This window comes from Cherax quadricarinatus, chromosome 97 (assembly GCF_038502225.1).
Source record: "Cherax quadricarinatus isolate ZL_2023a chromosome 97, ASM3850222v1, whole genome shotgun sequence".
Classification (NCBI taxonomy): Eukaryota; Metazoa; Arthropoda; class Malacostraca; order Decapoda; family Parastacidae; genus Cherax; species Cherax quadricarinatus.
In genome coordinates this window covers 5203406-5220183 of record NC_091388.1, presented here as the reverse complement: position 1 = coordinate 5220183, position 16778 = coordinate 5203406, and the positions used below count along the sequence as shown (strand labels likewise).

Here is a 16778-nt window from a genome sequence, read left to right as displayed (position 1 = left end):
GAGAATGGGTCTGTGTGGTCAGTGTGCACCACATAAAAAATCCTGCAGCACACATTGCGTAATGAGAAAAAAAAAACTGATCATTTTTTTGGAATAAAACGCCGACTTTGAGGTGTATTTTCGTATAGTATTTATCGTTGTATTTGCGTTTTCATGGTCTTAGGTGATAAAATGGAAAACATATTACAGAAATAGAGATGATTTTCATTACTTTGACGATGAAAATGACCTTGAAACTGAGCTCAAAGTAGCGGAAATGTTCGATTTTTACCAATGTTCAGGAGTAAATAAATCACACCACACGTCCAATACACGTCAACTGGGGAGTCTAATATTCTTTCACTAGTCCACTGATATTATTTATACCATTTTTACAATAATGCAGTAGTCTGCATAACAGTAAATTTTGTATTTTTTTGTATGAATAAAAAATCAAAATAGAAAGCAATAATAATATAAGAGGGGCCTAGAGATGTGACTAATGAACAGAGCATATGTTATTTTAGTGCCACGAATGTCTACCTTGTTTATTCTGGACCCTATTTTGAAATTGGCATCTTTTTTAGTTTGCGTGAAATTGGCCAAATTGCCAATTTCTGACCACCATATTGGGTAGTCCAGATTAGTAAATGGGAGGTTTCTTGTACTCAGCTGATAGATAAAATGGAGTTCTAAAGAAATAGCTATGAGTTTGGTCAACTGGAACAATGGAATTGGCTGAAAATAGGGCTCAAAGTCGGCAAAATCGCTGATACGCATATGTCGCCGAGACCGCTAACTTCGCGGGAGCATAATTCCATGAGTTTTCGACCAAATTTCGAACTTTTGGTGTCATTACCACCAGGAAAAGATTCTCTATCATTTCATAAGAAAAAATAATTTTTTTTTTCAAAAATTGAGCGACATAGAATGACAGTTTCAGAGAGGGGCCTGAAACAGTCAAAGGGTTAATATCTGTGCTAATCTTGTCTGCAGTCTGGATATAAGGGACTGTAGTTAACTAATATTTATGCTAATCTTGTCTGCAGTCTGGCTATAAGGGACTTAAGTTCACTAATATCTATGCTAATTTTATCTACAATGTAGATATAAGGGACTGTAGTTAACTAATATTTATACTAAACTTGTCTGCAGTCTGGATATGAGGGCCTTTAGTTCACTAATATCTATGTTAATCTTGTCTACATGATACATGTATATTGTTGTACTTTCAATGTATATTTTTTACTCTTTTTAAGGAGGAGGAAGTGTCGCAGGAGAAAGTGATCAAGGTCGAAGAAAGTAAGCTTGTAGAAAGTAGCAAGACAGACGAGGTGAAAGCGGAGCCTGCAAAGATAGCAGAGAAAACAGCTGAAGGAGGCACCAAGGAGCAGGATGAGGACAAGAAGCCTCCGGTGCCTTCGGCGACGCCTCCTGCTGCCTCAGCAGTGAAGAATAACCGTCCGCCAAAGTTGAAGGGCAGCTCCGAGTCCCCCGTATCAATCGTGAGTGTCTGTTGGTTGCACGTGTGTTCATTTGATAAACACAAATTATTTTCAGTGTGGAGTTGGTCCTCCATTTACATCCAAAACAGCATCAGTTGGGCGAGGAATTGATTCCTACAGGCGGGCCCCACTTTACACCACTTTGCTTTACAGTGCTTCACTTTACAGCACTTTGCTTTACAGTGCTTCACTTTACAGCACTTTACACCACTTTGCTTTACAGTGCTTCACTTTACAGCACTTTGCTTTACAGTGCTTCACTTTACAGCACTTTGCTTTACAGTGCTTCACTTTACACCACTTTGCTTTACAGTGCTTCACTTTACAGCACTTTGCTTTACAGTGCTTCACTTTACAGCACTTTGCTTTACAGTGCTTCACTTTACAGCACTTTGCTTTACAGTGCTTCACTTTACAGCACTTTGCTTTACAGTGCTTCACTTTACACCACTTTGCTTTACAGTGCTTCACTTTACAGCACTTTGCTTTACAGTGCTTCACTTTACAGCACTTTGCTTTACAGCAGTAGCCCAGAACCTCACCTACTGTATAAGTGATACCCTCCTGTATATATATCATTTGAAGAGCATCCAGGGAATTTTTTGATGAATTCTTCAACCTGTTGTAACTCTTCCAAAAATGAAGGTAGTGAATATTGATTCCCAGTTTGCTGCTGCTGCAGTTAACCCCACAGATGCTCCGTAATATTTGAAAATAGGCTTGGTAAATATTTTTGTTAGTGGGTTTGTGTGTAGGATTTTGGGTAAACAGAAAATTATTATAATAAAGGACAACTAAGTGGCTTAATGCTCATCTTTGTTGATGACAGCTCGAAACCACTTGCAGCCTCCCCAAGTGTTTTGCCTCTGTAATTTGCTGTCTACAGATCCACCAGGGCTGTTTGGAAGATTATCCGGGGTTGTTACTTGCCTTGATGTATATCCTTCAGCTATAGCACCTGGAAACCCTGGGCAGCCCTTACCTGTGGTTTTGGACTTGGCCCGCACCTCACGACCTCGTAGTGGTTAGTCCTATTTACTCAACATTGACCCTACTTACTGCAGCACTAAATAGGCAGATGTAGGTAAAATAGAGGCTTACCTGGCTCATTGTAATGGGACCCTGTGATGTCTTGCCGTCACTGAGACTGATATCGTTGGCTTAACTGAAAAGATGATGCTGGACACCTCCATTTTGTCATCTGCTTGGCATGTGTCGCCTGACGGCTAACACGAATGAGCCACACTGGAATAGTACTTCCATGGTACTTGCTACACTCAGTGATATGTCTGCATCTACTCACAGCAGGAAGAATGTCTAATTTTCCTGGAGATCGTCAATGCATGGCACAGGAAATATGTACACGAAATTGGCCATGAATGCGTTGGGTGGCTGGGTAGGGCAGCACCCAGCCACCTTATGTGGTCACCTCATCACACATTCACTCACCAAAGCCAAATTGCAATCCCGAATCACGAATCAGTACTGTTGCTAGCTCCTCCCTCTTTTCTAGATGGTTATGGGTCTACAGGTACATTAGTGCCAGCTGCTTCAACTTAACACAATCAAAATAGACTGATTCCTTTAGTCTGAGATGCGAGTTTATGAAAATAATCCCCCTAGGTATGTTATCAGTTCCCAGGCATATATTTTCAGATTTTTTCTGGTCTTGGGAAATTGCCATTTTCTCAGACAAACGTCCGTTTGTAAAACTTGCAGACAAATCTTGTGGACATTCCTTTAGAGTGTAAATTCTGGTGTACATGTGTGCATCTCATGTATCACCTTTTATCAGCTACTGGTACTCCTCACCTAATGACAGAGTTGCGTTCCTAAGAGAAGGTCGGTAAGTGAATTGCTCAAGTGAGGAGCCGCCCCTTACTGATATTTCAAGCATACTGTACAGCCTCTCCTCACCTAACGACAGAGTTGCGTTCCTAAGACCACGTCGATAAATGAATTCGTCTCTAAGTGAGGAGCATACTATAATGGTAGTGGGTTTGTGTCAACCATCTTTGATATAGTTTTAATGTCACCTTTGTACCATTTATAACGTTTCTGGTATATTTTTAAAAGTTTATACACTAGTGTACTGTACAATGAACAGAAAAGAGGAAATTAGCTCTTATATACATTATTTAGGTATGCATGCTGGTCGGAGAGCTCATCGTAAGCCCGAGTCATCGGTAAACGAGTACGTCACTGAATGAGGAGGGGCTTTACTGGTTAGCATAAGCACAACTGTGACCATAAATGCAAGTTTTTTTTATAGACGAATATCCTGCCAACGTGGCTGAAAAAAAAAGGCTTTACTGGTACAGGTCTACAACCCTTTATCTGAAATTCTGAAATTGGAAAAGTTCCGAATACCGAAGGTTTTTTGTGGAGTGTGGAGCATCAGTCATCTCAGTGCCGGGTCACGCTGCCACGTGGCGGCGTTGAGAATCATTCTGAACTTCAAAATATTCTGAAATTCGAAACAATACTGACCCCAAGGGTTTTGGATAAAGGGATGTGGACCTGTAGTGGGTTTATATCATCTATCTTCAGATGGTTTTAATGTCACCTTTACACCATTTATAACATTTTTAGTATATTAAAAATATAACTAGGCATTAAAAGCAGTGAAAAGTAAAATATACATACAGTACACTGCTGGGAGAGTTGGTCGTAAGTCTGAGTGGTCGTTAAACAAGTACAGTGGACCCCCGCATAACGATCACCTCCGAATGTGACCAATTATGTAAGTGTATTTATGTAAGTGCGTTTGTACGTGTATGTTTGGGGGTCTGAAATGGACTAATCTACTTCACAATATTCCTTATGGGAACAAATTCGGTCAGTACTGGCACCTGAACATACTTCTGGAGTGAAAAAATATCGTTAACCGGGGGTCCACTGTATGTCGTTAAGTGAGGACTACCCGTATTAAGTAGTAGTATTACCATTAGATGGGTGTCTGATTTTGCTGGTTCGGACACATTAGTTAAGACAAGTGGGCATTCTGGAATGTGCTAATTGAAGTTGTGTGAATGATGACGAAAGTTTTTCTTTTTTGGGCCACCCTGCCTTGGTGGGAGATGCCTGATGTGTTAATAAAAAATTAGTAACACACAAGACCTTCTTGAGTGTACTGGTCATAACCCCTTTTATACTCACTGTGGGTAAGTAGTGTGAGGGGTCTTAGTGCCCGTGAGGGGTTGCTGCTCCAGGGGGGCATTGATCCCCGTGGGGGTTAGAGAAAAATTTTCTCCAAAGTTTATATTTGAGAATGACCTGCCCAGTATGGGCTGGTAGGCCTGCTGTAATGTTCCTTTTCAGTGGGTTTGAGAAGGACCTGCCTAGTTTGGATCAGTTGGCCTGCTGCAATGTTCATCCTTTTTTATGTTCCAGTGATTGAGGGGATATAGTCCAAGTATTCAACTGAACTTCCTTGTTCTTCATGACAGTTTTGAACTGGTTCAGTATTCCCATCAACAGTTTGATAGTTCAACAGTTTGACAGTTTGATAGTGCGACAGTTTGAAAGTCCGACAGTTTGATAGTTCAACAGTTTGAAAGTCCGACAGTTTGATAGTTCAACAGTTTGACAGTTTGATAGTGCGACAGTTTGAAAGTCCGACAGTTTGATAGTTCAACAGTTTGATAGTCGACAGTTTGATAGTCGACAGTTCAATCAGCAGGAGTGCATATTATTTTGTCCAGCCCTATATATTAATTCTAATTAAAATAATTCAGTTATCTTCACCTATCATCAGTTATCTTCAGTGAACTTAGACCTGACCTTATAATGTTTTACTAAGGTCTGTTGTTCCATTTGTGGTTTTGTATCTTTCTCTCCTTCACACATTGACTATATTTACATCTTTCAGGTCGACGCCAAAGAACGGGAGAAAGAGAACATAAATAGCGGAATGAGTGGTGTCAAGGCAACTACCGCTTCTGCTGATGATAGCCTGACCTTACCCACTGAAGAGGATGCTTATGTCTTCAAGGAAGATGAGGAGAGCGAGTTTGAACCTAGCTTTCGCAGCCTCAAGATCGTGAAGCGGAAATCGCAGACGCTCAAGGAGACGCAGTGTCCATCGGAACGACGGCGAGCCAAGCGTTCCACTCACGAATGCGAGGAGAAGGTCAACGAGGGGAAACGAATGGAGGTTGACGAGGAGGGGAAGTTCGTGGAGCGGAAAGTGGTGCAGGACAGCAGCGGGAAAGATGCGGCGGATGAGAGAAAGTCGTCTCCGGAGGACGTGCGGACGGTGGAAGACAAATTGTCTGCTGAGAAGGTAGAAGTTGACATTAAAACCATGAACGAGAAGAGCCATACGAAAGAAATGAAGCGTGCAAAAGAAAGTGATTTTCCGAAGGAAGACACAAAGACGGACGAGAAGAAAGCAGAAAAGAAGTTGACAGTGGAGAAAGAGGGACTAATAACTCAATCAGCTGAGGTGGCAGACAAAGGTATGTCAAATATGCATAACTGGTCATCGCTGGGGTTGAGTTGCAGCTCCTGGCCTCTTCGTTGAGACCTATCACTGGTCATCAAACTGTTTATGAATGTGGGTTGTTCTGAGGTAGGATTTGATGTGCTGTTGGAGTGCAGGGGAGGTGACGTGAAAGGATTTAAGTGAACTCATTAGCTGGACTTGAGTCCTGGAGGTGGGAAGTACAGTACCTGTACTCTGAAGGATGAGTGAGGATGTTACAATCCTGGAGGTGGGAAGTACAGTACCTGTACTCTGAAGGATGAGTGAGGATGTTACAGTTTCAAAGATCTAAGAGATGTCGGCACACCTCTGGCAAGACAGTGATTGACTGAATAACGTTGCAAGTGTTTTTTTTTTTATTTACTATTAACCTTACTAAGAAATGATCAATATACTTAAATACATCAAATTTACACTGGTTGTCTCCCACCGAGGCAATGTGACCTGAAAAAGAAGAAACGCATTTATCGTTGCTCGGACAGTTACTATCATGCCAGAGTATCAAAAATTAGTTCTTTTATATGGATTGTTAAAGTGCAAAACAACCACAAGTGGAGTTGAATGATAGCTCTAGGCCTTTCATGTTGCAATCAGCACATCTTCAGGAGCTTACAGTTTTGTAGAAATGAGTAGAAAGTTCGGTGGAACTACTGTACCTGTTCCAGGTAGATTGTTCAGTGGAGCTACTGTATCTGTTTCAGGTAGATTGTTCAGTGGAACTACTGTACCTGTTCCTGGTAGATTGTTCAGTGGAACTATTGTGCCTGTTCCAGGTAGATTGTTCAGTGGAACTACTGTACCTGTTTCAGGTAGATTGTTCAGTGGAACTACTGTACCTGTTCCAGGTAGATTGTTCAGTGGAACTACTGTGCCTATTCCAGGTAGATTGTTCAGTGGAACTACTGTACCTATTTCAGGCAGATTGTTCAGTGGAACTACTGTACATGTTTCAGGTAGATTGTTCGGTGGAACTACTGTACCTGTTCCAGGTAGATTGTTCAGTGGAACTACTGTACCTGTTCCAGGTAGATTGTTCAGTGGAACTACTGTACCTGTTCCAGGGAGATTGTTCAATGGAACTACTGTACCTGTTCCAGGGAGATTGTTCAGTGGAACTACTGTACCTGTTCCAGGTAGATTGTTCAGTGGAACTACTGTACCTGTTCCAGGGAGATTGTTCAGTGGAACTACTGTACCTGTTCTAGTAGATTGTTCAGTGGAACTACTGTACCTGTTCCAGTAGATTGTTCAGTGGAACTACTGTACCTGTTCCAGGTAGATTGTTCAGTGGAGCTACTGTACCTGTTCCAGGTAGATTGTTCAGTGGAACTACTGTACCTGTTCCAGTAGATTGTTCAGTGGAACTACTGTACCTGTTCCAGTAGATTGTTCAGTGGAACTACTGTACCTGTTCCAGTAGATTGTTCAGTGGAACTACTGTACCTGTTCCTGGTAGATTGTTCAGTGGAACTACTGTGCCTGTTCCAGGTAGATTGTTCAGTGGAACTACTGTACCTGTTTCAGGTAGATTGTTCAGTGGAACTACTGTACCTGTTCCAGGTAGATTGTTCAGTGGAACTACTGTGCCTATTCCAGGTAGATTGTTCAGTGGAACTACTGTACCTATTTCAGGCAGATTGTTCAGTGGAACTACTGTACATGTTTCAGGTAGATTGTTCAGTGGAACTACTGTGCCTATTCCAGGTAGATTGTTCAGTGGAACTACTGTACCTGTTCCAGGTAGATTGTTCAGTGGAACTACTGTACCTGTTCCAGGTAGATTGTTCAGTGGAACTACTGTACCTATTCCAGGTAATTGTTCAGTGGAACTACTGTACCTGTTCCAGGGAGATTGTTCAGTGGAACTACTGTACCTGTTCCAGGTAGATTGTTCAGTGGAACTACTGTACCTGTTCCAGGGAGATTGTTCAGTGGAACTACTGTACCTGTTCCAGGGAGATTGTTCAGTGGAACTACTGTACCTGTTCCAGGTAGATTGTTCAGTGGAACTACTGTACCTGTTCCAGGTAGATTGTTCAGTGGAACTACTGTACCTGTTCCAGGGAGATTGTTCAATGGAACTACTGTACCTGTTCCAGGTAGATTGTTCAGTGGAACTACTGTACCTGTTCCAGGGAGATTGTTCAATGGAACTACTGTACCTGTTCCAGGTAGATTGTTCAGTGGAACTACTGTACCTGTTCCAGGTAGATTGTTCAGTGGAACTACTGTACCTGTTCCAGGGAGATTGTTCAATGGAACTACTGTACCTGTTCCAGGGAGATTGTTCAATGGAACTACTGTACCTGTTCCAGGGAGATTGTTCAATGGAACTACTGTACCTGTTCCAGGGAGATTGTTCAGTGGAACTACTGTACCTGTTCCAGGTAGATTGTTCAGTGGAACTACTGTACCTGTTCCAGGTAGATTGTTCAGTGGAACTACTGTACCTGTTCCAGGGAGATTGTTCAATGGAACTACTGTACCTGTTCCAGGTAGATTGTTCAGTGGAACTACTGTACCTATTCCAGGTAATTGTTCAGTGGAACTACTGTACCTGTTCCAGGGAGATTGTTCAGTGGAACTACTGTACCTGTTCCAGGTAGATTGTTCAGTGGAACTACTGTACCTGTTCCAGGGAGATTGTTCAATGGAACTACTGTACCTGTTCCAGGGAGATTGTTCAGTGGAACTACTGTACCTGTTCCAGGTAGATTGTTCAGTGGAACTACTGTACCTGTTCCAGGTAGATTGTTCAGTGGAACTACTGTACCTGTTCCAGGTAGATTGTTCAGTGGAACTACTGTACCTGTTCCAGGTAGATTGTTCAGTGGAACTACTGTACCTGTTCCAGAGACATTGTTCAGTGGAACTACTGTACCTGTTCTAGTAGATTGTTCAGTGGAACTACTGTACCTGTTCCAGTAGATTGTTCAGTGGAACTACTGTACCTGTTCCAGTAGATTGTTCAGTGGAACTACTGTACCTGTTCCAGGTAGATTGTTCAGTGGAACTACTGTACCTGTTCCAGAGACATTGTTCAGTGGAACTACTGTACCTGTTCCAGAGACATTGTTCAGTGGAACTACTGTACCTGTTCTAGTAGATTGTTCAGTGGAACTACTGTACCTGTTCCAGTAGATTGTTCAGTGGAACTACTGTACCTGTTCCAGTAGATTGTTCAGTGGAACTACTGTACCTGTTCCAGTAGATTGTTCAGTGGAACTACTGTACTTGTTCCAGGTAGATTGTTCAGTGGAACTACTGTACCTGTTCCAGGTAGATTGTTCAGTGGAACTACTGTACCTGTTCCAGGTAGATTGTTCAGTGGAACTACTGTACCTGTTTCAGGTAGATTGTTCGGTGGAACTACTGTACCTGTTCCAGGGAGATTGTTCAGTGGAACTACTGTACCTGTTCCAGGTAGATTGTTCAGTGGAACTACTCTACCTAGTAATATTTAGGTTCAGTGATAATTATTTAGGTTCTAAAATAATTATTAAGGTTCTCCAGTTATTATTAAAGTGGCCACAAATTTTGTGGTTTGTTTGTGTTGTCGTTCGTGCTTCGTTATTTTTTTCTGATCGCATAACGTCTTTTGCAGAGTTGACGAACAACATTGTGAAGAACAAGAGGAGCGGAACAACAGAATCCAGTCCGAACTTGAGAAATTCGCGGAGAACGACAAACTCGTTCATGAACCACGGAGACCACAAGAGCGGAAGTTCGTGCGGAGTTGTGGAGGCGGAGCGGAATGCATTGCCAAAGAGCCGGAGAGAGACATCCTCAACCCGGAGTAGGAGACGGACAGAAGTGGAGGAGAGTGAGGAGACCCGGAGGGAGAGCCTGACAAGGAACCGAAGGCGGACCGAACCGGAGGAAATTGAAGAGGGTCGCAGGGAACACTCGTCGAGGATCCGCCGGAGGATAGAGATGGAGGAGAGTGAAGTCAGGAACCGGAAAGTTGAAATTGAAGCGAACGAGGACAAGCAAAGCAGGACAAGAGCGAGAGGAGACACAAATGACCACGAACGAGAGGGTCGCAGGGAACCATCTGCTAGGATCAGAAGGAGAATAGAAGCGGAGGAGAGTGAAGAAGAGAACAAGGAACCTGCGGTGAGGAGAAGCAGAAGAAAAGCGGAAATTGAAGAACATGAAGAAGAGAATAGAAGAGAATCCCTAACTGGAAATAGAAGGAAGATTGAAATTGATAATGAAGCGGATATTTCAGTGCTGAATAAAGACATGTCCAGGACAAGAAGAAAGTTAGAGCGAGTGGAAACCGAACAACAGCCAACGAACAGTTCCAGAGAGCCATCACGGACGAGAAGACGAGCAGATTCAGGACGAGCTGACCCCGGACGAGCGGAACAGAGAAGAGAGAGCCAGGAGGGACACACGGAGGAGCTGGAAAGATCGCATCGACTCCGGAACAAAACTCCGGTAGTTTGCTGTAGCAACTCTGGTAGTTCTCGGGAGGCCAGGAGGCGGAAGCCTTCCGAGATGGAAGACGACCCGGATGGAACACCGCCATCGACTAGCAGGAGTCGAAGTGCAAGAATAAAGCAACAAAACACGCAAGAATGTCTCACGTTTCAAAACAAACGACACAAGAAAAATGACGAGGGGGAGAGGACAACCAGAAAAAAAGAAGAAGTAGAGAGAGGAACGAGAAGAGAAGAGGAAATAGCAAAAACAAGAAAGTCGAAGCGGATTGAAGAGCAGCCGGAGCCTTTCAACCTTAGGCCTAAAAAACCTAGGCCTAGTAGACACCTAGAGGGTGCAGCAGCAGGTCTACGCAACGTGTCTACTGGAATTACCTTCGAGAACGAGGATGAGCAAGCGGAAAAGGAAGAGGAGGAGGAGGATGGGTGAGTATTAGTTAAAATATCAAAACCCATGTGGAAGAGGACTTGATCCCATGTAAATGGGATTGACCTCAGCAACCACCCAGGGAGGTACTACCATCCTACTAAGTGTAAAATGGAAACCTATACTTGTTTTACATAATGGTAGGATTGCTGGTGTCTTTTTTCTGTCTCATAAACATGCAAGATTTCAGGTATGTCTTACTACTTCTACTTACACTTAGGTCACACTACACATGCATGTACAAGCATATATATACACACTCCTCTGGGTTTTCTTTTATTTTCTTACTAGTTCTTGTTCTTGTTTATTTCTATCTCAATGCAGAAGTAGAACAGAATTCTTCCTCAGCCATGCATGTTGTAAGAGGCAACTAACATGCTGGCAGCAAGGTGCTAGTAACCCCTTCTCCTGTATATATTATTAAAAGTTCAAAAGAAAAACTTTCATTTTTCTTTTTAGGTCACCCTACCTTGGTGGGATATAGCCTGTTTGTTGAAAAAAAAAAGATACAGTATGTGTAATATATAAATACCATATATCTCACATGAAGAACGAGTAAATGAGAGAGGAGAGAGATGTGGAGTTATGTAAATAAGCAGACGAACGCGTCTGGTTTTGGTTCATACACATAACATCTCATATTTATGTTAATTTATTCTGCTGTGTGGTGTATTTATCCTGTTTATATGTTACATAGCTTGTTTATTATATAATTTTGAAAAATATCATAGATGGATTAATGAAAATGTTTATATTAACGTAATGTACGACATTTAATGCGCCTCATAGTGATTATTATTGCGTATTATTATTATTATTATTATTATTATTATTAATATAGCTTCCTCAAGACTAATAAGACACTCTTAGTGATTTTAATGTGTACCTGCACGCCAGCACAGTGTGTAAGTTTATTTAGGTACAGGTACATATAAGTATAATTATCGGAGTACAGTGGAACCTCGGTTTTCGTATGCCGTAGGTTTTATGCAAAACTATAGTTTTTTTTTTTTTTTTTTTCAACAAGTCGGTCGTCTCCCACCGAGGCAGGGTGACCCACCGAGGCAGGGTGACCCAAAAAAAAAAAAAGAAAATCCCCAAAAAGAAAATACTTTCATCATCATTCAACACTTTCACCACACTCACACATTATCACTGTTTTTGCAGAGGTGCTCAGAATACAACAGTTTAGAAGCATATACGTATAAAGATACACAACATATCCCTCCAAACTGCCAATATCCCAAACCCCTCCTTTAAAGTGCAGGCATTGTACTTCCCATTTCCAGGACTCAAGTCCGACTATATGAAAATAACTTATAGTTATTCTCTATAAAATGTATTTTATGTTAATATTTCCCATAAGAAATAATGTAAATCCAATTACTCCATTTCAGACACCCAAAAATATTAAAAAAAAATCCATTTTATAAAGAATAAGTATAGTTTTACATACAACCTAGGACATACGAAAAGCCAAGTTCCACTGTACGTACATACAAAACATGAAATAACCGTAAAACACTTGAAATTTTGGGAATTTTCCAGACATGATGGAGAGACACGGAGCTCACAGAGAATGTAAACAAACCGGATGGGGTGCGGTCACTATTAGAAAGTCAGGTGGGGGGAACCGTATATTGAATTTTGGTCATAATTTGAAATGTCCAGACTAGCGGAACGCTGTAAGGCAAAACGCTGTAAAGTGAGGTCCTGCTGTATATTGTAATAAACAGAATAGAAGATATCAGCTCTAATGTACATTATTTAGGTATGCATACTGGTCAGAGAGCCCATCATAAGTCCGAGTTGTCGGTAAACGAATATGTCGCAAAGTGAGGAGAGGTTGTATATACTATATATATACCAGTAAGCATAAAAAACAATTTAAAAAAAACAGAAAAAATCTTGGCGTCAATAGTAAAATGTAAATATCATCGGTGCTTTTATACCATTGTTAACTGATCAGTTTTTCACCTTAAATACATTTAATGTCATACACCTACCATCCGACTTACGACCTGCTCGACATACGACCATTCGACTTACAACCATGTTTTCTATGCCAAATTTCTGGGAAATAAACAACTGCGTGTGTTGTACACAGTGTTTATCCTAAACCTTACAGTATAAAATACAGTACTAACTGCATAAAAAGTAATGTAAAAAATGAAATACCAAAATAAAACAATAAAATAAAGTCATTACAAAAATGTGATGTTGATATTCAGTAGTAAGGTTCGACTTACGTCCATTTCGACTTAGGACCGGTTGGTCGGAACCGAACTCGGTCGTAAGTCGGATGGTACCTGTATTAAACTAGTCGTATATATACTGTTAGACGTTAAAAACGGAAAACAAATGTATTTTGGCACCATTTGATAAATGTAAACATCGCTGCCGATTTTCATTTTTACCTTGAAATATGTCTAATATCATAAACATTAAACATTAAAACATTAAACATTAAAAAAAAAAAACGGAACAACAAACATTTTGGTGTCGGTTGTGAAATGTAAACATCATTGGCACTTTTACGCTGCTGTTACCATTTGGTGGTCATTTTTCACCTTGAAATGCGTCTAATTCCATAATTAACTAGTACATATATATATATATACTGTTGAACATTAAAAGCAATTAAAAAATGGAAAACAAGCGTATTTTGGCGTCAGTTGTAAAACATAAACATTGCTGGTGCTTTTATGCCGCTGTTGCCAATAAATGATAATTTTTACCTTGAAATGCATTTAATATTGTAATAAACTAGTAAATATTACGTTAAACATTAAAAACTAAGAAAACATAAAAATGCATTTTGGCGTCGGCTGTAAAACGTAACCATCGCTGGTGCTTTACGCCGCTGTTACCAACCAGTGATCACTTTTCCTGCCAACTACAATGCACTAAATTGTAAGTTTTATCAGATTCCATTCAGTTTAGCTTTATTTGGTTCAGAAAAATGAACTCTATCAAACTTTAGGAAAAAGATTTTTTTTTTTTCAAAATCTTGCCACACAACCAGGATTTTTTTTTTTTGGCCCATTTGCCACAGCTAAGTGGTTAATATAGAGAAAATTCCATGATTTTTATTGTTTCACTTTCTTATTCTAGCAAAAGTTCTATTATTTTGTATTTTTTTTCATTGTTCTATCTTAACATAAGAGCAAAAGTTCCATTATTTTTGTTTTTTCATTTAATCTAGTAAAAGTTTATGATGTTTTTATTTTTTCACTTTGATGTTCAAAATAAGTTTATTTTTAATAATGTCTTCCTTCCTACTACTAGACTGGACAACACAGAGCTGGAAATGCCTCACCTGGAGCCCATGATTGACATAGAGAAGCGGCCAGATGGTACACAGCACAACCAGGTAAGTTCGTGAGAGTCGAGTTAATGAATAGAAATAACCCAAGCGTAGAGAAAGAAACTTATGATGTTATTTCGGTCCTACTTGCTTCAGTAACCACAGGTGCCTCCTGACTTACGATATTTGACTGCAATATTTCGACTTTATGATGGTTTGACTTTACCATATTTCAATTTGATGCTTCAAAAGCATATACAGGTGCTCCTCGACTTATGATGGTTTGACTTACAATATATCAACTTTACAATCTGTACAAGAACAGTATACAATACCAACAAGATGAAGATTTAGGCATATGTGCAACATCTGTGTGTCTTTATTGTAGACGTTTCGCCATCCAGTAGCTTTATCCATACAGATTCTAGGACATAATCTGAAGACAGTAAAACTATATACAAAATATGAGGTACTCAGTCCCTCAGCCTTGGAGTTGGTGTGAAGAGCACCGTAGTTGTGCAGATTCTGGAGCAGAGGCAAGGAGGCTGGCAAGCGCTTATATACTAATTGTCAGGTGGAATGGGACGGGTAGCAGACGAAGGCATAGTCACTGGTAGGCGGGATTCCTCAGTGGAAGAAGTCATACCCAAAGGGATGGGCAAGTTGTAGTAGTAGTTGTCGTAGCCTTTGCTCCAGAATCTTCATGACTACAGTGCTCTTCATACCAACTCCAAGACTGAGGGACTGATTACCTCATCTTCTGTATATAGTTCTAATGTCTTCAAATTATGCCCTAGAATCTGTATTGATAAAGCCACTGGATGGCGAAACGTCTACAATAAAGATACCCAGATGTTGCACACATGTCTAAATCTTCAACTTCACAATTGTTCAATCTACAATATTTCAACTTTACGATGGTTCAACTTAAAATATTTCAACTTTACAATGGTGCAGCAAAAATTACTTTGGAGGTGAATCTTAAGATAATTACCCAGCATGAAGGCAGCAAGTCCCTAACTTGTATTCATTTATTGACTTTTCAATACTGGTATTTAGTTACAGTAATTTTTTGTTTATTGACTTATTCAGTGACATTAGTTATTTATTGACTTAGTATTTATTTAGCATATCGTATTCATAATTGACTTACAATATTTTCAACTTACGATATTTTCTACTTACAATGGGTTCGTCGGAATGTGACCCCATGATAGTTAATGGTCTAAGTCAGACTGAAACGTCGATATAAGCTCCTCTCTCCTATGTGCGGGTTATTTGTGTATTGTTCCAGTCATGGTATTGTGACTTTTTATTGTTTAAGTGATACACCGAAGTGTTGACATTTGTCATGAAGCTACTTCAGTGCACCGTGTGCACACTGTGTTCACTTTTAAGTCGATATATGGGGATGAAATGCAGTAGGACCCCCTTATTTGCGGATTCAGTTTCCGTGGTTTCAATTATCCACGGTTTACTGTGGAATGTAAGTAAGCCTTCAGTTTTGCATAATAATAATGGGGACAAAGCACAAAAGTAGTGATGGTGACAGTTGTTCAAAGTCTAAGAGAAGTTGTGAAGTTCTTCCCATCAGTGAAAAGTGATAATTCTTCACTTATTGTGTGTAATTTATCACTTATACTTTATCATAGCTATATATATATAAACCAAAAATAACTTAGTGTTCACTACTATCCAGGGTTTCTGAGATCCATGGTAATTCTTGGAAGGTATCTCCCATGGATACCAGGACACTACTGTGTATTCATTTTTTCTTTTTTTTTAACATAACAATTTGCTAGTATCATTAGGATACTTGGTGGGAAAGTAAGCAACTCAAATTTCATTGTAGCAACAACCCACCTCAGCGCTGATGTTGCAGTAGTGTTGCCACAGCATCCTTGAAATCGTTAAACTTGTAAATTACTCTTAAAATACCATTAAAAAAAGCTATAGGCTTTTTTTTTTTTTGTACCTAAGAATATTTTCTTCCATGTAAACTACATTACCTTTGTATTGCAGAAAGTAGTATATTATTTGTATTTGGTTAGTGGTACACGTTACAGTGAACATGTTAGTATGAGATGCGTCATGTTAGTGTGAAATGTGTCATGTTAGTTGTTGACTTGTACAGTCATTGGAGATGACAGTATCACTACTGTCATGTCAGTGTCATGCGTGTCGTGTCAGTTGTCGACTTGTAGCTGACAGACAAGGACGATGACAAATTAGAAAGCCTATTTGATCCTGTGATCAATTACATTATTCAACTTTGGTTAATATATTTTCCTCTCTGTGTTTTTACAGTCGACAGAAGATGATAAGAAAGATGAGGATAGCAAATCAGAAAGCCTATTTGATCCTAGGAGTGATTATATTTCCACTTCGGATACTGAGAGCAAGATGAACGAGGGCGACCATCGTTCGCTCGTCAGGAAGCGAGGCTGGCCTAAGGGCGTGCCACGGGGGCCTAAGGGCGTGCCACGGGGGCCTAAACACCCGACTCGTGGTAAGGGCCGAGGCCTGAGTAGGCCTCCTGGACGCGGCCGGGGCAGGCCTAAAGTAAGTTATTGGAGCTCTGAAATTGTTGCGTATTGTTTTTGATTTGCATGTTGCAATAGTGTATGCG

General features: G+C 40.4%; 1 protein-coding gene across 6 annotated transcripts in view; it reads left to right on the top strand.

The window, feature by feature from the left end:
• Nucleotides 1-16778, top strand: part of LOC128704952 (histone acetyltransferase KAT6A-like) — a 152135-nt gene that overhangs the window by 121374 nt on the left and 13983 nt on the right. For 5 of the 6 annotated variants that reach the window (XM_070105182.1, XM_070105181.1, XM_070105179.1 and 2 more), the window contains 5 exons: nt 1239-1484; nt 5356-5944; nt 9575-10841; nt 14131-14215; nt 16457-16711. In XM_070105182.1, coding sequence (XP_069961283.1) covers nt 1239-1484; nt 5356-5944; nt 9575-10841; nt 14131-14215; nt 16457-16711 — 2442 coding nt within the window. The remainder of the gene's footprint in view (nt 1-1238; nt 1485-5355; nt 5945-9574; nt 10842-14130; nt 14216-16456; nt 16712-16778) is intronic. The other variant, XM_070105180.1, reaches the window with a different exon arrangement.